General features: G+C 38.4%; 1 protein-coding gene across 2 annotated transcripts in view; it reads right to left on the bottom strand.

Annotated features, from left to right (window-relative positions):
* Window positions 1-23,727, bottom strand: part of LOC120727645 (calsyntenin-2-like) — a 157,176-nt gene that overhangs the window by 55,042 nt on the left and 78,407 nt on the right. Inside the window, exon 2 of one of the 2 annotated variants that reach the window (XM_040022039.1) lies at window positions 17,400-17,522. In XM_040022039.1, coding sequence (XP_039877973.1) covers window positions 17,400-17,522 — 123 coding nt within the window. The other variant, XM_040022038.1, reaches the window with a different exon arrangement.

Below are 23,727 nucleotides of genomic sequence, written 5' to 3'. Positions count from 1 at the left end.
CTAAAAAGATAAAGATGCACTGCACAACCCCAGGCAGCCTGCGCTGTTATTTACAGAAGTTTAAGACTGGTGACTTCTCCAGGTTGTGCCCTGCCTTCACTATTTGGTTGAGGTAGGCTCCAGCCTCTAATCCTGAACTAGATGGATGCATGGATGGATGGATGGATGCATGCATGGATGGATGAATGGATGGATGGATTTTGGGCAACCTACAGTAGTACTTACTGAGCACTGTTTAGATGCCACGGCACGCATGAGTATTGTTCCTGATCATGTCCATCATCTTATGATCATATCTTCTTATGGCTGCTTCCAACACACTAGCACACCATGTCACAAAGCTTAAATCCTCTCAAAACGTTTTCTTGAGCTTGACATTAAGCTTACTGTACTCTTATGACCTCCCAGATCTCAATCCTATACAGCATCTTTGGAATGTGGAGAAATTGGAGAGTCACATCATGGACGTGCAGTCGACAAATCTGCAGCTTTCATATGAGTATGGCTCGAAATCAACAAGCACCTTGTTGAATCTGTGCTACAAAGAATAAGGCTGTTCTTTAGGCAGGAGGGAGTCCAGTCCAGTATTATAAAGGTATAACTAATGAAGCTGCCGGTGAGTATATATTAAGTAAGACCTACTAAAAGCATATTTTAATATGCAAGAGCATTTATTAAATTATCCTATCAGGCCTCTATGATGAAAGGGTAAATGAACAGCTGTCTTTATTCCTTCATTTAAATGCTCTTTCTACCACTGGCAGGTCCATTATTAACCATCCTTTGAATTGTGGTTTTTATCTTCACTACAAATAAAGGCTTATCTTTTATACTAGATGTTTGTTTTGTTTTTTAAAACATTTTTGGGGGCATTTTTACATTTAGTGGATAGTGGAGTGGTGAAGATATACAGAAAAGTGGGGAGGGATGAGGGGAAAGAAACCCAGCAAAAGGCTGCAGGTCGGACTTAAACTCGTGTGGTCATCTGCAAAACCCACTGAGCTATCAGATAGCGTACACTTATGTTCTGTTTCCTGTTTACTATCCAAATGCCTGTAGAGCTGCTGAATCTGAACACGGTTTTACACAAACAGAAGGTTTTACTCGTCGGCTTTTGCAATCTGTGAACAGACTGCACCATGGAAAACAAAGCAGATAGATTTATCCATTTCATTTGTTTCTCTGTTTAATCTCCCCAGGCACTCTGTCTTCCTCCTATTTGGTGAGAACAGATACATAATCATTTTACACATTATGTTATAGATGTTTAACTATAGAACGCGTTAAAGCAAACATAACATCAATGAAATCTGACAGGTGCCAATTGAGATCCACAGGAGACCTTTTGCATGCTAATACACACTTATTAAAATGACATCACTGAACCATCAGTCAGGCGGGCCAGCAGGGGGGTCGCCTGTGGGGCGAGACTACACGTAGCATTCATCAGGACGGTAAATTCAGAGAAAACATCTCAAGAGAAGGTAATGAGCAGTGTAGTTCTGATATGCTGCAGAGGTTAAGATAACCTAATCTGTCAACTTTCATTGATCTCTGCATGCTGCGTATGTTAGTCGTAAAAGACAGCAGGCAATAGCTCATGCATGCGCCGCTGTCATGTTTGATCATTTGGCAGTTCCTCAGCTGAAGTAAATGTAAAAGTGTCTTTTTGTTTTTAGAGAGAACAGCTCCATTCATTTATACAGCCATGAATCACAGTGTGAAACTGGAACAGCAGTAACAATAGATTTGAGTTTGTCATAACTGTCATATCTGTTTTGTCTATTGTGAATATTGTAACAGCATTTAATTAGCTAGACAGAAACACAATTTTCTCTTAAAGGAAAATAATGCATATGCACAAAGCACATAAATGCACATCCTGCTTGTGGAACAGAGTTTGATCGGTGGCGTGTTAAAAGAGTCAACATCCCAGTTGGTTTTCTTTGTTCTCTGCGACTGTTGAATAAGTGTTTTTTACATAACATTTTAATCATGATGTAAAGCATTAGCATAGAAAATACTATCAATTCCATATGATAGACTAGCATTTAATAGTTTAGTAGCTTGAACAGTTTGTTACTTTGTTATAGATAGACAGATAGCTGTAGAAATAGAAGGATATAGATAGATATAGATACAGAGATATGACTTCCATCCATATTTTGCCGTTGAATGACTACCCACTAACACATTTAGTGATGTCTCACTAATTAGATTTTGTATGAAATTTCGTCCATTATGCCAAAATCATCATATATAACACCCAACGCGCACGCACTGCGAGTTGACAGATTCATCACCTCACAGCGACAGCCCCACTCGTGATAGTTAAATGACAAGAAAAGGTCAGCAAAAGGTCTTAGAAGGGCAGGAACGGGTTGATATTAGATTGTCTTCATCCTTTTGTGCCATGGGAGGAGGAGGAACCTCCTTATTCCCATCCGTCCTCTTTTTTCATTTTGGCTTTATCCTCCCTCTCACAATTAGCAGAGACAAAGAAATCCTCAGGGGTGTAACATTAGATAAAACCTGAGAATGAATACTAATAACCTTACTGGAAATGATAAATTAGTTCAGCAGCTGCTCAGCAGAGCTCCAGGTGGTTTTAACAGTATTAGCACATGAGGGTGCTCAGCTTTAGTTTTTCAGAGTTTTGGAGATATTAGTTTGCTGAAAGACTGCAACAACCTAAATCTTGCTGGAAGTGAGCTATCTTTATTTAATGTAAGTAAATGAGCACAAGCATCTTTGTTAAAAATAAAATGAAAACAAATCTGTGATTCGTGCAGTTTATCTTTTCATTGAGATTTACCTGAAAGTGTACACTTAAAGGGCAGCTGATCTGCATTTACCTTGAGTGAATATATGACATGGACAAAAGTACAGGGCAACCAAAAAGAGCCGCTCAGCCACGGAAACCCACACCATGAAGCTCCTGGTTTGGAGCCCTGCAGTCACTGAGTCAGCAGAGTGTTGCTTTTACTCACCTCAGCGACCCTACTCTGTAACTTTACGTGGTCTGTGAATATTTAATTGTAAAATTGTTATGAGAAACATCCTTCGATGAGCAACTTTTTCCTTTCTTACTTTGAGTACAATTCAGAGTCTGTACTTTTTCACTTTTACTTGGGTAAAAAAAGTTGCTTCAGTACTTTTACTGGAGTATTTTTTAACCCAGGTGTCTGTACTTCTGCTTACGTAAAGAAAGTAAGCATTTGGTAACAAATTACTTTCTTTGGCAAGTGATTAAGTAAAATGCTGCATTATGTAATACAGTACTTTTTAAAAATAATAATAAGAACACAGTGTATTTAAAAAATAAGAAGAAGAACACTGTGTATTTAAAAAATAATAATAAGAACACTGTGTATTATTACTATTCTTTAATTGGTCTGTTTAGAATTTAAACTGAAACAGCAGTCACAAATCATTATTATTCAATACTCACACAGACCTTTGGTGCTTTTCAATTTCTTCATTCTGTTTGTCGAAACAAATTCCATCGAGGATTCAAATTCTGGCGAGTGTAAAGTTATGTGAAGGAGATGTAAAATGAAAATGACCATAATATAGAGGAAAATCCAAAGAACTGGGATTTATTAAAAATCTTTCTGAAAAACATGTTAATAAATGCTGTATGTGTGATAATGTTTGTGCATCTCCTGACCCTATCTCGTCCTGTTGAGAAAGTCATAGACAAAATACAGCCATATATGCATGCACTAAGATCATGTTAGTGAGAAAATGTCAATAATCACTCCAAAATATTTGCTTCATGAGCACGTCATAACATCAATACATACACAAACTACCTGGCATTAATTCAGTGGCCAAGTGACATTGCCAAAGGATTTCTGAAATACTTAGCATCTTCATGGAAGGTATTTGGATTTTGCACATTTTTTCAAAGTCATTTCCAACAACGGGAGGGAAATTGAGTCATTTGCAGGTAGTGCAGAGGTAGGAGAGTGGTTATAAGTATATGTTAGCTGGAACTCTGACTTAGCTTTGTGCAGCACTTGACTGATGGCCGCCGCTGCCCTCATCCATTACTCTGTCACTTGTTTGAAATTGCCTTTCAAACGTTCTGGCACTTCAGGAAAAAGTGGGTTCTCCTCCTTTTTCTCCTAACAGCAGATAGAAGCCATGGTGCCATGCGAAGATGCACAAAAATCGTATTTTACTTGCTCAGCTGTCAGATCCTGTGCGACCACTTCAGAGATGATTTAGCCCTGTGCTGTGGACCGAATGTCAACATGTGTGAAAAACACAATGGGCAAAAATAATTAGCAAGGGTAGTGGGGGGAAAGTGGGCACATTCGTCAACAAAAAAAAGAAAGAAAAGATATTTGAATGACATAACTGCAGTTTTGACTGGATGGCACAAATAACACTGACTCACTTGGTTCAAGTGTGAAATTCTGAATTTTGTTTACAGCTTTCAGTTCATCCATAAGGTAAAAAATACAGTATAAGCTCACAGCAACCAAAGGCAATGCGGCAAGGGCAGTCTCTCCTCTTGTCCTCTGCTCTGTCCCTGTGTGTGGGCTTGGTGGTGACATGACAGCTCATTCCTAGGCACTATTAATGACAGAGCTCCCCTTTTCTAGTGCTGACTATCATCTATCAACCAACGGCCAAAGCAGTCATTGCTCCTTCACTAAATTACAACCCACTGCATGAGACATAAAACTGGATAATGGGCTGAAAATTAGCAAATTACAATCATTACACTGCCATAATTGACCCTTGAGACCCATGTGCAGAAGTACACATCAGCCTTAAGGTAGTGTGTGTGTGTGTGTGTGTGTGTGTGTGTGTGTGTGTGTGTGTGTGTGTGTGTGTGTGTGAGGCTCTTAATTAGGAGTATATTGGACCGTGAGGATGGAATCTAATTTAGTGAATAGCAGCAAACTCAAAGCTAACTGGCAGTAAACAGGGAGTCTTAGACTGTTGACACCCTCAAATGATTTTGCTCTACTCTCCGTTAAAAGATTTTAAAACATAAAAGCATGGAAGGGAAAATTGTTAGATATAACAATGTACAGGGATAGGACAGCCTGAAAAAGCAAGGCACAAATATATGTATTTGTATATGTATTATTTCTAATATTTCTCTCTTTTTTTTTTACAATTACAAAACTCTGGAAATCCAAGAACTTCGGAAACACTGACTTGTATGATGGTTCTTTATAGCTCTTACATTGCAGCTGAGGTCATGACAAAAGTTGTCAACTGACAGGCTGACAATTTATTAAAGGGACAAATGTTGCTGAGAAATAAGCTCCACTAATTAAACTTGATAACTTTTATTCCTGCAAATGTAAGATCACTGGATGGATCTGCAGTTAATCTTACTATATACACTATATATCTTAATATATACACCACAAATCTCGTTCTGTTTGTCTGTCTTTGTGTTTGTTTATTTGTCTGCAATCTCATCCTAGACCAGGGGTGGGCAATCTCAGTCCACGAGGGCCGGTGTCCCTGCAGGTTTTAGATGTGTCCTCGAACCAACACAGCTGATTTAAATGGCTAAATTAGCTCCTCAACATGTCCTGAAGTTCTCCAGAGGCCTGGTAACAAACTAATCATGTGATTCAGGTGTGTTGACCCAAGGTGAGATCCAAAACCTGCAGGGACACCGGCCCTCATGGACTGAGATTGCCCACCCCTGTCCAGACTATGAGAACTTGAACCACCAAACCTGGCACACAGGTGCATCCGAGGCCCCTGAAAGTTCTTAACTATTTGAGATATTATAATGACATCACTTAGCAATGGGTTAAAATGTGCCATTCTTAGCATTTGTGCCACTACAACACTTTATAAAAGCATCCTATCGTTTTAATTGCATTACAGTGGCATGTCATTAATAGTCACAAAAGTTGCATTATATGTGGCATATTATAAGCTGTAATGTTGTCTAGCAAGAACCTACCGAAAAGCTAAAAAGACCAATTTTTACCATATATACAACATCTATCACATATATTTTTTTTAAATCTTTTTTCATTGTGATTAAGTATGTCTGAATCACGGCTAATTCATGCTGTTCAAACAGCATGAATTAGCCAAACAATAGTGTAGCATTGGCATGTATAAGTTTTATTAAAACAGTAAATTAAAATGATTAAAAATTTAATAAATCTAATAAATCTAATCTAATAAAATTATTAAATGACAGACTACTTCAGTGAATCTTGTCAGATTCACAAACAACAGAGGATATTTTTTCTTCTTACCTTGAGTAAGAGTGGTTCTGTACTCATATATTGTCCTGGATATTGAAGTACTTGTGTTCCTCCATTCTCATCATATATGCTTATGTCATTGTTGTTGTTGTTGTTTTGCACAGGTATCAAATAATCAATTTTTAATCAATTCAAAACATGACACATGATGTTATCATGTGATAACATCATGTGTAATATAGGCCCAGATTATCTGTTGATGCTTGTTTTTATCCAAGCATAATCAGTATTTAGTCATTTAGTCATCATTTTTAGTTGGTATTCCAGTTCATACCCATCTTAAACTGGACAGGGGAGAATTTATTTCATATAAATATAAAATTACTTCCATAATTAGTCTTATGTCATTTAGACAAGATGCAAATTCAAGCACTCTGTGCCTGTGTCCCCCAAAATATTCAATTAGCCTATTACATGGACTTTTAATGAAATAGCAGGAGCAGCACTCAGCAAGGTCAACCAAAGAGAGCAAAATATGCGAATTACATATCTGTGACTACCAGAATAAAACATGGAATTGAACAGAGTCAAATACAGAAGTGGAGTCTAACTGACTTTTAAGACTGATACTGATAGTCAGAGATGGGCAGTAACGCGTTACTTGTAACGTCCATAACTTGTAACGCGTTACTGTAATCCGATTACTTTTTTTCAGGTAACGAGTAAAGTAAAGGATTACTATTGCAAAAATGGTAATTAGATTACCGTTACTTTCCCGTAGGAACGCTGCGTTACTGCGTTACTAAAACCTAAAAGGTGATTTTTTGCGAGAATGTCTCATGACAGTGACGTAAGCAAGTGTGACGTTCGTGACAACAGCTGTGTGCAGATCAACAATGGATCATATATCGAGTGTGGGAGAGAGTATGAGCGTGCAGCGTTTAAAGCGTGGAAGTACTGACCTTACTTTGAGTTTGATTCCATAAAAAGTGACAAAAACATTAGCGTCCGTTGTGCATGGGAAGAAAACTTATTTTTACAGCGAAAAAACCCCCTAAACTTCCAAGCAAGCACCGAGTGCGCTACCATGTAATGGGAAACTCACAGAGAAACTCGCGGATTCTTCAACTGACCGCTGCGGCACACCTGCACCAGGGTAAACCTCCGCCTACCCCACTCCTGCTATACAGGTGAAAATAGAGCAACAGGACCACTAGTCTTTGATGTTATTTATTTTCTGCTGTGTTTTACTTGCATCTATTTGAAAGACTGAGTGTAAACACAAAAAATATTTTATTTTATGTGCTGGAATGTGCAGAAAATAAGTTTAAATGTTAAACAGATTTCTTCCAGTCAGAGAATGTTGCATATAATTAAATTTTTTGCTTGATGCATAAAGTTAATTGGTTAAAACTAATAAAACAAGTTTTAAAAAGAGACTTTTCCATTTGATTACATTTTGTATGATGGATTATGCAGAAAAAGTAGAACTGGGCTGAAAGATCTATCGATTTATCACCTATTCAGGTTGTAAATTGTGTTTTTAAAAAGTAACTAAGTAACTAAGTAATTAATTACTTTTGAAAACAAGTAATCAGTAAAGTAACAGGATTACCTTTTTGGGGAAGTAATCAGTAATTAGTTACTGATTACATTTTTCAAGTAACTTGACCAACACTGCTGATAGTGATATCTGGTGATTTAATAATCTGATATTCTGATATATCAGCTCATGTTGTACTTCTTTCAAAGTAAACAAAACATTAATAAATTTCCCTAACATTTGATATGTGTATTTATTTATTTACTTGTTTATGCTTTGCCAAACCTCGCCAACAGTGAATTTACAGAGTGCCCTCTGGTGGACAAACTATGCAATCTCAACACTCGTATCATAGCTGAAGGGTGTTTCTCCCATCTCTTATTTACTTTTAAAATTTTCATTTATTGACCGTCTATTGCGGTGTTACAACTGGCAAATTGCTAAAGTTTGGCAATAATGTCAGACCACCAACAAATGAGTCAGACTCTAAGTAGAAGTACACTCAAATATTTCTAATTCAGTAGATTTACACTTGATTTATTATCATAATTTTTAATCATAGAGTTAAGTTTTAGGGAATCAAGTATTTTATATAGTGTTGACTCATTCTGACCATAACCACAGCCTACCAGTTCCTTAAGAAAGTGTTTATATGCAGGTGGTGGTTGGTCTTGTAACAGTACATACAAATATAAACTGTAACAGAAGGATTTCTTTAAAAAATAGGCAGCAACATCAACATCTCCAGTTAAAGCGAGTCACCAAACGGCAATTTGTTTTCTCATTATTTCATTTCTTCCGTCTCACATTTATCTTGGTCATTATCCAGATTATTGCAAGAACAGGTGACAGAACAACAGAGGTTTAAGTGGTTTACAACAAAAGAGATGTGGGATGGCGTTAGGAGGGTGTAGGGGTCATGGATGATGGAGGATAAAGTTAGTCTGACTAATTCTGATATTGTACACAGGTCTAAAAGCCAGATTATCCTATTTTATGGTCGCATGAACAAGGCAAATGGAGTGAGGAAGATATGCAAATTGCTCTCTAATTGGCCTGTCAGGTTTCTGAAGCCCTGTCAAACCACTGTCAGAAAGAGAGAGAGCAGGGGCCAGAGCCAGGGAACACAAAGAATTACTGGATTAGTTTCAGCTGCTATTCACTGCCCATTTCGTTAAGCAATTTCAGCTCACACCAGGACCATGGGTCAGTGCTCCATGCTTGAAGAGCAGATTTTTCAGCTGTCATTTTGACAAGAGAGGCAGCACATCTCAGCCCTGCCTTCCTCCTCCACACATTGCTGGCTCAATGAAAAACACAGATACTGCCAGTAAACAAGCGTTCACGAGCTTCCCTTCACTGTAGATGGTACCAGGAAGGCATATTCAAGTGTTGAAAAGGTGGCAAGAAAACATTAGGAAACAAAACGGTGAGCAACACATCCTCATCCCCTCACAGATTCAAAATCATTTAAAGAAAAAGTCTCTCCTCTTTTTCCCCTTCATCAATACTTTGACTAGTAATACCAGGGTAAGTTTGTGGAGCTGTGTTCGTAGTATTCAATACGTAAATTAATTTGATATAGGTTATTAGTGAGTAGGGAGAGTTTTCTAAGCCCGGCTCATTAGCAGCTACAGTGTTACCAATGACATGTGTGGTTTACTTGGATACTTGTAGAAGATTTATCACTCAAGATTATGAGAAATTTAATTATTGAGTGAATTTGTAATTTCACACCAAATGACCCTTTTAAAGCGGCCTTTGATATCAATATATTTAAATATCTGATGGCTATGATATAAGGTTGAAATACTGAAACTAAATGTGGATTTTCAGGCAAAAATTCAACATTTAACTTACAGGCCCTGTACAGCGGAAGATACAAAATAATAAATAAATAAATAAATAGGCTTACTCTTAGGTTCCAGCATAAAGTTATCCAGTCATTCACTCTAAAGCATGAGGAAGAGCCAAAGATCTAAAACAATAATGCTGAATCTTGTTCATAATATGTGTTTTTACTGCCAAAAGTACACGAGGAAAGACTTTTAGTGTCACGTAAAACCACTGTATTTGTCAAATGTACCACTGTCTTAGCTAATGTGGAGTGAAAACCTTCAATCTAAAGAGTTTGTTTCCACACTATATTACCTACAGGTATATGTAATCAATGTTTTTTATGACTTTTTTTTTTTTACACATCTTATAATCCTACAAACTTATGCTACAGCTGCAGTTGTTGGAGACTGTAGAACAACCAAAATGACTGTGTGCAATGAACTTGCAGTTTTGCAAAACTTTGAAATGGTTGCTTTGAAGACGTGGAATAGGTCTGCCACAATGGTGATAAAATGGCAATACGATGGGTTCAGTCTACAATCAGTCTGCACACACTAAACTACTTACATTCAGAGTCCAGCCAGAATCTCATTGACTTTAAATAAATAGTTACGTAGTTGCTGCAAGACGGTGATTTAACTGCAAGCTGATGTGGGCACTCAGCAACCTTGCCTTTATATAAGCATATAACCAGAATACCAGATAGAAAGCCCTTCAGTCTCCTATTGCTAAGACACACGTTGCAGTCAGCTCAGCACAGACTGATAATCAGTGCATTGATGAATTCTTCTGTTTGTTATGGTACAGTCTATTTTACAGGTAATTATCTGACCCCTCAAGGCATGAATATAAAAGCAGCAACATTTGTCCCTTTAATGAATGAAACAATTCTGCATTTAAAAAAAGCAGTCACCGGTGCAGCACATCCCATAGATATACACAAGCACACACAAAAACACACTCAAAACCTCAGCTCATTACAAGTTGGGCAGCCGCACACACACTAAAAGAAATGGAGAGTAATCGGGAAATTGAAAATCATCGCATAGTGTCAAGAATTGAGAGACAGATCCAGTGTAAAATAGAAAAAAATTGGGTAATAGGGTGATAATAGAAGGGTCTGAGTCCTTTGTAAAATCAATCAGAGGCTAAGAGGTTGCTTGACGCCGTGAGCAATTTGACAATGCATTGACGACAGAGCTCCAGTGGAGCATTACTGGATGTGTAATTACTCTGACCATCTTATATGGATCCAATTAGCTTCCTTCAACAGTGAAGAGACATAGCACTTCCCATGATATAAATGGACTCTTTCACTGTTTGTCAGTGTTTTCCGATAAAAGGGTAGTACCAGATCATAAGTGCATCTTTTCAGAAACAGGGCATTTAAGATAATTTACTCATTTAAGATGATTTGAGTTTATGATACACACGCTGCAGTTTCCTTGAAACAAACCAAGGATGAAATCAGCCTCATACCATAAACAGACTACATCTGCTGAGCTTTAAATTCTGTAGACAGGAACCAAAGGTCTTATAACCAAGCGCAAGAATGGGCAGTACAGTTAAACACAGGTGGGACATAAAGAGGAAAGAGTTAGTTTCATCCTTTATGGTCACTGACAACGAAACGCTACAAGTTGAAAATAAATGACCACCTGTAAACACGAGAACAAAAATCCCCACATCACCTGCAGGCCAGGTGGCAATGAAGGCAACTTTTACTTGTAAAGGCAACTCCTTACAATACTAGTGCTATTTAAAAATCCCCAACTATCAATGCAGTATTGGATGCCTTAAAAAAATCAATAATATTTATCTGTTAAAATTAATAAAAGCCATAACTCATTGTTTTATATTTAAATATTTTAAAATTAGCTATTAAGTGCAATAAGTGAATCCCTTGATAGTAAGCCTAACAAATCATATATTTTAGTACATTCAGTTGCTGAAACCAACCATCCATCTATTTTCTTAAAAGCAACAACTTTGGATGTCTTTATTGGATTTACTGGTGATTGTTCATGCTCAAAGTCTCTGAACAGGGCTAACACACCGAAATCAAGCATTCACACTTGCAGCCAATTCAGAATAACCAGTTTACCTAACACTGTGGAAGGAAACCAGAGTACCCAGAGAATCGACACAGGCAGAGGGATAAAACATGCAAACTCCACGCAGAGAAACCAGCAAACCCAAACCTGGGATTTTCTTTCTGTGAGGTAACAGTAACCCCTGCATCGCTGTGCCACCCTGTACTGCAGAGCCTGTATCATATTTTAATAAATGTAAAAGCCTTCACAGATGATTAAAAAAAGCTGGAAGCCATTCAATCAGTTTTGTTTAGTGTTTATTAGACATTATGCTCTGGAGACCAGCTGGATGGGCCAACTTATGGCTCTTGGGCCAAATTAAGCCTATAAGACATAAATTAAGTAGCACAGCTATACTACAGTTCCACTGTGGATTTGTTTATGTGTCGACAAAGTACACAAACTATATGGAGTTGTACCACTTATGCTCCAGTGAAAGTGCTAAATTTTGACTGATAAGCATAACTACTCATCTTATCTCATGCATATCTTATTGTGTTTAGATAATTAAAACATTTTCAATTAAAAACATGCAAGATAACAGGTGACATTCCCAGTGGGTTTCTTTCTATAAGCAACAATTTTAACTTATTAATACTCACTTCATAATAACTCAGCTAGTGAGTTTGGCTTTGTGTGCTCTGTGATTACTTATGCAGGGAGCTAACAGACACGGTGCTGACAGAATTAAATGAGTTTTTATAATGCTGTGTGCTAATGGCGGTTGCAGCAGAGTGAAATCCGGTTTGTAGGTGTCAAAGCTGAAGAGAATGCAGAATCTTTGATGTTCTGTTTCATGTTTCAGACCTGCCTCGGTGTTACCTCACAACTAAGCGCCCACTGCAGAAATTTAACCATCGCACAAAGGCAAAGAGGACAGACAGAAGGAAGAGGGAGAACGGGAGAGAGAGAGAGGCAGACAAAGTGATATGTTCCTCTCGTCCTTAGAGAAACAGACACCTGCAGGTTTGATCAGACTTTGCCTTCAATATCCTCTCTTATCCTTTGATGATCCATCACATCGTCTCTTTCTATTCTCTCAGTCTCATTTTCGCACGCACACACATATACTTCACATCCTCATCTTGGATGGATCTTTGTTTCTGTCTTTCATCTCCTTCTCTTACCTCACATTTTTTCCCCTCCAACATTTCCTGCCTCTCTCCCTCCTTGTTCCAATTTCTGTTTTTCTCGCCACCTTTAAATTTTCACTTAGCTTGTGCTTCGTTGGGCTCCACTTTTTAATTATCATCTCTGCTTTAGTCACCAAGGTGCAACTTTACTTTCAGGTACTTGGTTTATGTAGTTTTGGATTTGGCAAACTGATCAAGAATTGTCTTGGCTTGAAATAGAGTCTTTTCCTGTTGTTTTGGAACAGATGATAAGTATTGCAAACACTGATACAATTAGGCAGCACATCAATAGGCTGTTATTATCCTGGTAATATTTTTGCTGTACAAAGGAAAGTAATGAGGTTAAAGGGGACCGTCCATGGCTCACACAGCAATAAATAGCTGAAACTGAACTTACACAGACAGACTGAGGGGGGAACAGGAGGGCTGAATCTTCACAAACGGACTTTTCTTAAAATTACAAAAAATGTATACACTCACACGCCTGAGTAAGAATCATGTATGAAAGGGAACATGGACAACAAGATTTGTTTTTTCACCTGTTGTGTTCTCCCTGTCCTGTCTGCTGATCGATGTCAGCTGTGTCTTCCAGGTGTTTTCCCTTTGCCCTACTTTCCTCTTGTATTTAATGTCTGTGTCTGCTCCTGCTCGTCGTCGCGTCGTACCCTCATTCTGGCCTGTGTAGTTCAGTTTCATGCCCTCATCGTTCTGTTCCGTTTCCTGATTTATGCCTACAATAAAGTAGTGGACTCTGAGTTTAAACTCCACCTCCACGAGTCTGCATTTTGGGTCCTTTTTCCTGCCTGCCCGCACACAGACATGACAGAAACAAGCCACCCTTAAGCTGCAAAAACAGAAAAAAAAAAACAGAGAAAGTGCTACAATATTAGGAGTGACAAAAGCTACAGTTTGGTGCATCCTGAGAAAGAAAGAAAGAAAGCACTGGTGAATTCAGCAATGCAAATGGAAGACAACGGTGGTGGATGATCGCAGAATGATTTCCATGGTTTAAGAGAAACCCCTTCAGAACAGCCAACCAAGTTAACAACACTCTGCAGATGGTAGGTCTATCAATATCCAAGTGTACCATAAAGAGAAAACTGCATTAAAGTAAATACAGGGAGTTTTCTGCAAGGCAGAAGCCACACAAAAACCTCAAGGATAGAAAAGCTAGATTGGACTTTGCTAAAAAGCCAACACAGTTCTGGAAAAACATTCTTTGAACAGATGAAACCAAAATCAACCTCTCTGTTTATGCAGATATATTTTAAGATACTTAACGGTCAGAGAGACTGGCCTCAGAAAATGAAACACAAACAGTTCATTAGGAGAAATAAACAGATGATGATTTGATTCAATATTTAAAAAAACAAACAAACCAACCACAGTAAACTTAAAGTGATAATTGCCAATAATAACCATGACTGTCCAAATGCAGCCAATGGGAATGATCAAACATGTTTTTTGGCACAAATAGTTTGCTTGTGATAGCCTGCTCTCACTGTCATTGTCCATCTGGCTTCTCTGTTTTCTGTCATCTGACTATTCACACTTTGCCTCTCATTCTCAAACAATTCGTGCTCCTTTACCCCGTGTGAGTCCTGCAGTGGAAACAATGTACCATAGTAGATTATTCTGGTGCCATGATGAATGGTAAGAATCTGTGTCTGTTGACTGTGGCCTTGAGATAAAGAGTAGGCAAATGAAACTGTCTGCTTGGCTTGCTGCACCCCAGAGTCCACTGTCACCATTCCTCATGCTAATTTGATTGAGAACGCTCTATCAGCACATACTCCTCGACCCACACACCTTTGCTCAAGGGACGTGTAGGTGGTGGAGCGGGGTGGGGGGGTACAGGATGCCATCAAGCCACATAGTAATAACAAATTTATCTCCAGGATGCCTGTCTCAGCGTATAATGTTCAAGTTAGGCCCACTGTGGGTAGTTTACATCAAAGTGAAATGTGGTGCTGCAGACGAGGGCAGGACAGAGCCAAAGACGAAATGGTAAAGAGAAAAAATCAGATGTTTAAACATGTGAGATGGGGTAAGAAGCGAAGGTGAGACAGTCAGCATGATTAAAAATAAAGAATTACAGAAGAAAAGTACCTAGCAATCTTCATTTGTGTTTCCACATTGCAAATGATGTGGAGCCAGAAGGATATCCCTCTCCTTTCAGCAGTAAAACGAAACCAGGATTGATGAGAGTGTATATAATGCGCAAGTGACTGGCTGTATATGGGCTTGCTAGGAGCAAAGCGTCGACACAGTGAAGTGGAAGAAGGATAGCTGGATTGAGAGAGAAAGAATGTGGCGCCGGGTGGAGAGAAAGATACAAATGAAGGTCTAGATCGAGATAAAGATTTGAGAGAATAGTTCAACTCCAAAGGAGGGCATTGTGTGCAAAACCCAGGGTGAGCTGTAGCAATTGCCAGGGGAGATAAATTGGGACAGAGCTGCTCTTTTATGGCCATTTTTTCAGTCTCCTTGGTAGCTATTGTATGGGTTTCATTCATTAGACCGTATGCAATGAAAAACATTCAGGGAGAGAAATATCAGCAGTCAGCAGCCAGTGTACAGCTCTGCGTTTTCCTCTGGGGCAATATTTCACAAAGCTTGACCTTCTCAAGTAAACAAACCACATGTTAATCATGGAGAAAAACAATTACAATTAATTTCCTCTTTTGTTTGCCTACTTGTCACGGTGTCATTAAACCTTTACCGCATCATGGATTTGGTTACCAGGAAACGTTATGTGCTGTAAAATACTGTAAGGCTGCTTTGGTGGACAGAAACAATGTCTGGAAGCGGTTTCTTCAGTGTCTTCACTTGTAATGAATAAAATATGACTGTAGTTGCTATTGTTGCTAAATATATTCTGCGTTTTCTTCTGAGGTGAAACTAAGTCTTCCTTTCCCCCGCAAGGGGATCGTTAAATCTCTATACAGTACATTTACAATGCAGATTCTACAACATAGAGTACTACACAACATGTACAACGTTGTTAAGTATAAAAAGCTGTTGAAAATGAATTTCAGCTATTTCACACTCTTTACAGTCAGCTGTATTTACCGATTATTTACAGAACAGCTCACGAGAAACACCGAAAGCAACAGAAAAGATTGCTTTGGCACAAACACACACAAAAAAAAGAAAACAGAAGAAGAAAAATAGCTGAGTATCAGTTTTCCATGGTTGTCAGCTCTGGGATTAATAGCAGCCATTTCGCCATAATGAGCTGTTAAGCGTTAGCTGCCAAAAGCCTCTTCGTTTGCCTTTGAGTCTCAGAATACTTTGTCTAATTATAACAGCGCTCTCTGTCCCTTTTCTTCCTGTCACTGTCAGCACTGCTGTACCTGTGTAACGCCTGCCTGATTTTAGCTCTTGTTAGGCGATATAATCAGCTCCAGAAACTACGATCTGGAGATGAGGTTCATAATGATGTTGCACCATCATTATTAAATGTGTCACATGTGAGTGCTACACCCAGAGCATCCACGTCTATGTTAAAGACTGTGGTTTGTGTGGCAGCTCGAACTTCCTTAGTTGTTTTTCACGCTACCCGGGAGATTTGTACTGCACTACAACACAGAGAACTTTTTTTTCCTGCAAAAACTCACAGTGAGTACTCAGTAACCAGACTTTCAAGTGAATGCAGATGCTGCAATCAGTTATTGCTAAAGGGCACATGCTAGACACCTTAAGGGTATTAAAATCTTTGTAAATATATAATAAACTAATTAATATTAAATACTGCAGTGGCTGGGATTAAAGCAAATGTATGATAGCGGAATACAAATAGCTATAATTTAATTTAAATAAAACTGGAGCTGAGATGCTGTTTACTACAATGCAAATTCAGTGAAGTAAACCCCGCTTAAATTCTTAATGAGTGTTATAGTGAAAATGACAGAGCATTGTTTTGCTTCTGAAATAAATATTGTCATCATGAAACGCTGAGGAGAGATATATTCATATGTTTCAATATTTAAGAGCAACCTTTTGTTGAGGTTAATGGGGCATTTCAGCTTATGGGAAAAAATTGCCTCAGCAGAAGCCACGAAAAGATCCCTGACAGGAAGACCGAAGAGGCTGTGAGAGAATAAAATAAACCTATTTTCGTAAGCTTGAATACCTTGGTCTATGCGTTTGTGAATTTAAATTCCTCAATCCTGGCCAGAAGTTTTCTGTTGAGTTAGAAAGAAAGGAAACTCTTTATTTTTTTTTTATTTTTTTGGGGCCATGTAAAGTAATTCTGCACAACGGCAAGAAAATTGTTCTCTTTAAAAAGAAAGCCATTTGTTTTACACTGCTAACTGTGATAAATGGAATTCAGTCTCCATGACAAACAGTGAGTACAGAGAACTGGTGGATCATCTGTTTTTGTCTTGGGGTGTGAAGTTGCCACAGTTGCCTGCACACAGCACTGAAGCGTCCTCGTCAAAGTCTTCTCTATTTGTGTGTGTGTGAGAGTGAGAAACACTCTGTGTACTATGTGTGTATATAAACATGCTGCATTCTATTAAAATGTGTGCACTTTGCTGTACAACAGATATTAATGTGTTTGTTATTTTGCATTTGCATTTCCTACCAGCATACGGCACCGGGGCATCCTTGTCTAGAGCTACCAGCGGAGGGTCCAGCAGCACTGTGTCCATGTTCTCTGTGATCACTCCATGATAAGAGGCTTCTATCCATGGCTTGTGCTTGTTGACTGTGAAAAGAGGAGGAAGGATAAATGATACTGTCTTAGTTTGTATAGCTGTACTTGAGAAATTCAATGCACATTTTGTTCACAGTATTACTGCAAAGACATAGTGTAGCCATTTATACATTGCCCTAACAAGTAAAAGATCCCTGGATCCCAAGAGGAAATTCAAATTCCTTTGGGAGTACATCAGGGAAAGCAAAAAACAAAAACAAATACAGAGCTGCCTGCTATAGTGATGCCTTGTGAATAAGGGAGGAGCAGAAAGTAACAGCATTACTGCAAAGACTGGTGCTTTCATTAGTACAATGCTATGTTCATTCTACAGTTTATGACCATGTCACCTCAACAGACAGACTCAGAATGAGAGACGCAAAAGGATATAACCCTCTACTGGAGTGTTGCTTTTTCACAGGTGGCAAAAAGGAGCAATAAAAGTCAAGAGGCGAATAGTGTGGAAAGAAAATGTTGTTTGTTGGATGAAATTTGTGATTCTTTGATAAAGCATTGCAGCAAAGCTGTAAACTACACTTTGACTTCCAGTACTGTGCTGTGCAAAAGTTGCGAGGTCCCCCTTATTTCTTTTCCAGCCACACTTTCTTGTAATTCTTAAAGTTGTCTTAAGCAAAAGTTCTACAGACTTTCAGAAGATCCTTTTAGGTTTTTCTCTGCACATTGGCAACTTTTTCTCTCATTTTCAGACCCAAACCCCCAACCCTTTACAGAGGAATTTGTTGTTTTGTTTTGTTTTAATTTTATTTGTCACATACACAGTCAAACACAGTACGATATGCAGTGAAATGCTTATTGCTTTTAAAGGAAAAATAATCTAACTAAAGGGATGAACCAGTGCGGTGTCTACACCTAATAGATAATTTAGCAAAAAGAAAAAAAAATATCTTTAGGAACTGTTACTGGCAGCTTGTTGCAAAATAACATCCTTTGTTTGCATTTCATTAGCTGAATTTACAAAAAAGTGCAAACATAACACAAATTGAGAGGCATAAAATTGTATTTTCATACTAACAAGGTGATTCCCAAAGTTAGCTTTGCCAAAAGCTTAGCATAGCTTAGCACTGTGTGCATCATGTCTTTTAAAAATTGAAGGAAACTGAGCAAGTGGAGGACAAAAGAAGCGGCATCTTAAAGTCATGTCCTTAAGAAACTGTGAAAAAATCCAGCAAAGACCTGACATAGAACATGAGAGATGCATCTGGCCCTTCACCTGATCCACCCATTATCAGCCAAAGCCTCATCAGAAATGGTTGAGGTGGAAGGCTGACTGTCAAGAAGCCATTCTTAAAGAAGCAAAATAGTGAGAAAAAGCTGAGGTACGCCAAATTTCAAAAGAACTGGACTTAAAAAAATCAGTGACAACAGATCTGAAGGAATTGCCCAAGAAAGTTCTGAAGAATAACAATATTTGGACATATTGACTTTCAAGCTTCTTACAATTGTCTGTTTCCCTGTTTCTTACTCTGTGCATCTCTATTTATTACTATACAATTTCTAGTATAACCACCATGCTGCAAATCACAGGTTAACAGATCACAATCACACATGCAGGAATTACTGATTTCTTTAAATTGGACATTCTTCTGCTTCATTGCAGCAGGACCTCACAAATACACAGACACCAGCGTGGCACAAGAAAAACCATATGCGCTTGGCCACTTTTGTGTATCCACACACATACTGCATCTCTGGTGCACAAGTGTGAGTCCCTGCAGGGAGCTGGGATGTCAACCCGACCTTTCAATCCATTGAAGAGGAACACTTTGTCTCATGCCAATGAGCAGATGACATGTCCAGCTGGCAGTGATTTAAAATGCATCAAACTCTTCCTAAAGCTTTTTCGCCACTTTTCATCTGTTTGAACAAATCTTAGTAGTTTTGTCCTACTATCCCATTTTCTCCCCTGCTTGTCACTGAATTGAGAGGACAGGGTCAAAAACTAGAAAATAGGTCTGAACAAAAGAAACACAAATTTAAAGCAACACATTTGATGTGAAGGAGAAAAAACCCCAGAGACAAACACATTTTAAGCTTGTGACAAAAGAGTGGCTTATATAAAAGCCTCTGGAACAAGTTTACGGTGCTTTCAAAGCTTTATTATTAGATTTATAACATAAAAGCAAGACCTAAGAATCTTCATCTACATGACCTTTTGTGTTAACTCTTCGTCACATTTGTCTTATAATCTTTCATTGTGCTGCCAAGGATCTAATGTTTCTAGATGGCACTCCTACCATGCTGAGAGAGAGTACAGAGTGGATCATAAGCAGTGAAAAATAACCACAAGGGATGACATTATTCATGGAAGAAGTGTCATCTTATGCTCATGCAGTAGATAGAAAGCACTGCAGCACACAGCATGACTCTGCTCTGCTGGAATGCGAAAAGAGAAAAGTGGAGGTCTGTTTTCAAGTGGTATTTAGGTATCTTTACTTCAGGAACATTTTACTTGTAATGCTGGATCCAATGGTGCATTAACCAGGACATTAAAACACATACACTTTTATGTCCTAATGCAGGTACAGCCTGATCCTTATGTTTTTCAGATTTCCTTGGATTTACTCTTCTGTGTAAAATTACCATAAAAAAGTAGACATGAAATGAACTGAAACAATGTTACAGAGAGACTCTCGAAAGTCATGATAATATTAAAGTGAAGTGCTGAGGTGACTATAAAAATGAGCAGTACCAAAGTGATTCTTCATTCCTGTGTGCCTGCACTAACCATGCATAAATACATATTAATCCATCATGCTCACACAGCATTTCATTTACATTTGAAGATGTCTTCAGTAAGTCTAATAGCAGCCCACAGCCAGTTCAGTTTACTCATGGATGGCAAGTTCAATTTCTAGCTCAAGGTCTTACATTTATCCCCAACAAATTGGGTGGTGGTTGACGCAGCAGAGCTGGGAGTTTTTAAAGGTAGTCTGATATTGGAGCTATATATTAGCAAAATAGTACACATCAGACCATGGAAATGGGCTATTACCAATACTGGCTTTCATGACATGAAGTACTGTAAAGCCATTAGTGATGCGTTTAAAGTATTCATCCTTGACATCCTTGTACTGAGCCACAGTAATGAAACAAAAATTGCATTCAAAGAGAAAAGAAAAGAGTCTGGAACAACTTTCTAGGGAAGATCAGCTAAACTACAGCAGCAGCTTTCTATAAGACAATTTCTCAAAGCTGAAAGCAATAAAGACCTGTCTATACTCTCCATTTATGTGTGTTCTTCCAATGTCAATTTCATCGCTAATCCAAGTACCTTGTTGCATGTTTGTACAGACTCAGGAAAAACACAGGAAAAGCACAGGAAAATAAAGATTGTACATTAACACAAGCGGTGTTTCCTTTTTGCTTGATGAGCTGCTATAAACAAACATTGGCCCAGATTCTTGCTGTCATGTAGTCACAGTTTTTCATCCGTAAAAACGTGTCGACATATCATTAACTGTGTGCATGTGAATCTGCAGTCCAGACTAGTACACACACACACATATACAAAGGAAATTATAAACTGAGCTAAAAGGGCTCACTTCTAAGCCAGAAAACAGGGACAGACAGCTGTTTTGATTATAATACTCAGTAGTTGATTTTGGAGGACATGTACGTACACGCTGGGGGTTTTTTCCCAATGTTTGAGCAATTTCTCCACAAATTTAAGCAAATATTATTGTTGTCATATTCTAGAGTCACCACCTACTTCCTGATCAAGTTCACAGTATATCAATATATCTAATTATCTAATATATCACATGGCAGCAGTTCAGTGAATTTAAGTATGTAGGCATGGTCGAGACGACCTGCTGAAGTGCAGACGGGAAGAAAGGTGACTTTGAACATGGTGTGGTTGGGGGTGTCAGATGGGCTGGTCTGAGTTTTTCACAAACTGCTGATCTACTGGGATTTTCCCCACACATCCATCTCTAGGGTTTACACGTGTTGAAAAAAGCGAAAGAATAAAGTGAACAGCAGTTCTCTGGGTAAAAATTCCTTGTTGATGCCAGAGGTCAGAGGAGAATAGCCAGGCTGCTTTGAACTAACAGGGAGGCAACAGTAACTAAAACAACCACTTATTACAACAAAAGCATGCAGAAGAGCATCTTTGAATGTTCACACATGCAACCTTGATGCATGAGCTATAGCAGCAGAAGACCACACGCGGTGCCACTCCTGTCAGCTAAGAAGAGGAAACTGGGGCTATAGTTCTCACAGGCTCACTAATATTGGACAATAAAAGATTGAAAAAGTGTTGCCTGGTCTGATGAGTCTTGATTTCTGCTCTGATATTCAGGGTCAAAATGAACATGAAAACATCCTGGCTTGTATCTATAGGTCAGACTGCTGGTAGTGTAATAACATGGGGGATATTTTCTTGGCACACTTCGGGCCTCTTAGTACCAACTGAGCATTGTTTAAATACCACAGCCTACCTGAGTATTGCTGCACTATGTCTATCCCTTAATCACCACAGAGTACCTATCTTCTGATGACTGCTTCCAGCAGGATAACACAGAGCTAAATATCAAACGACTGGCATGAAAAATCAAGACAGTTAGTTGTCGAGCTCCTTAAAATGGTATGTTACGGCACAGAGAAAAAGTCAGTAGTTCACCAAAGTCAGTGGGATTCATGCTTTGCATGTCTAAAATTAAGTTAAAATCATTGTAATAGGCCTGGAGCCCAGACAAAAAACAGTGAACTGAACAACTGAGAGACAGACGCTGCCATCCCCAGACTCAGGCTTCCCTTTAATAAGGTTACATGTGTCAATGGCCACAATGTGCATGGCGTCTTTGGCCACTTCCTGAGATCCATCTGCAGCCATTACAGAATTAGACTTCACATTATGGAAGACTAATTGACTTACTAGAAGAAACAGTCTTAAAGTCGATCTGTGTGTTTAGAGCATTGTATAAAATCTGATATGACAGTAATATAGAGACAGACACAAGAAACAAGATAGTGAGTTCCTGTAAATAACATTAGTGGAAAAGATTATTAACTTGTATCCATCCTGCTATTGAAATCAAAATATCTGTTGTGTTGTCTTCCCCTGGTCACTGAAGCTCATGAAAATATATTACTACAGGGACACAATTGGATGATAATCTATATTTAATTTAAGTCCCAGCTCATATTGTAAGACACTGCGTTAGCGTGCCAGTATTGATCGGTTTAAGTCACGTCAAATCCATTTCTTTTCACTGTGTGTTTGATTACAGGTGAAAGACATCTTTCCTTTGGCGACAGTAGAAAAAAAGGCGAGACTACCAAGAGGTGATAATAATGATAAGAAGAAGTATAAAAGCAGTATAAAATAAGTAGGAGGGCAATACAGATAAAATGAAAAATGCAGAAAGGGATTAAAATGAAAAATGTCTAAGATGGTTTTTACTGATTCTGGAAGGCTTATTCTCTCATTCAGGACACTTTGAATCTGAGGAGCTCCTTTTAGATCTGAGACTTGGTAAAGCTCCTATCAGAGAATCCAGACTGGTTTAGAGTTCATGTGTCTATACAGGAGGAGCTGGCTTAAAATCTCACTCCAACACCGCCCGTCATCGGTGAGGAAAAGTAGAATAATACAAAGATAAAGTAATAAAGTATTACCTGAATGTGAAAACCGAAAAACAAATTCAAATTGAGAGCTAAGAAGAAGAAATTAAAAGGGGGGAGATTGACAAGAGAAAAGATAACAGGAGTGGCAGGCAGGAAGGTGGGGTGAGGGAGAAAGAGGGGCAATAAAGTGGTAAAAGAGAGGACAGGCACAGACAGACAGAAGAATAGACTGCTGCCTGTACAACCTTACAAATGTTTCCATTTATTCTCCTATTAAATTATTAAACTGGACTCCTATAGGATGCACTTCCAGAATAACAGCGCTGAATCGAGGCAGCGCCACATCTCTCGAAGAAAGAAAAGAGGCTTCTGAGTAGGCCAGGTTTTTAAAATACATCCCTGGCATTAAAAATAAACTGATTATCACTTACTGCTGTCAAAATAACTTAGACTGAGTCTGTTAAAACGATTTCTGATTACATTTGTTGGGGGGAAAAAAGTTCTCAACTCTTCAAATTGTAAAATACTGTTTAAACTATACATTAATTAATCTATACATTAGATTTAGTGCTGATTTAAATACATCGCTTCTTTTTTTTTTGCCCCATCACCCTGATTCTTGCTTCAT

This window comes from Simochromis diagramma, unplaced genomic scaffold (genome assembly GCF_900408965.1).
Source record: "Simochromis diagramma unplaced genomic scaffold, fSimDia1.1 OVJJ01000205.1, whole genome shotgun sequence".
Lineage (NCBI taxonomy): Eukaryota > Metazoa > Chordata > Actinopteri > Cichliformes > Cichlidae > Simochromis > Simochromis diagramma.
Note: the sequence above shows the minus strand (reverse complement) of the source record. Positions and strands in the feature narration are given on the sequence as shown.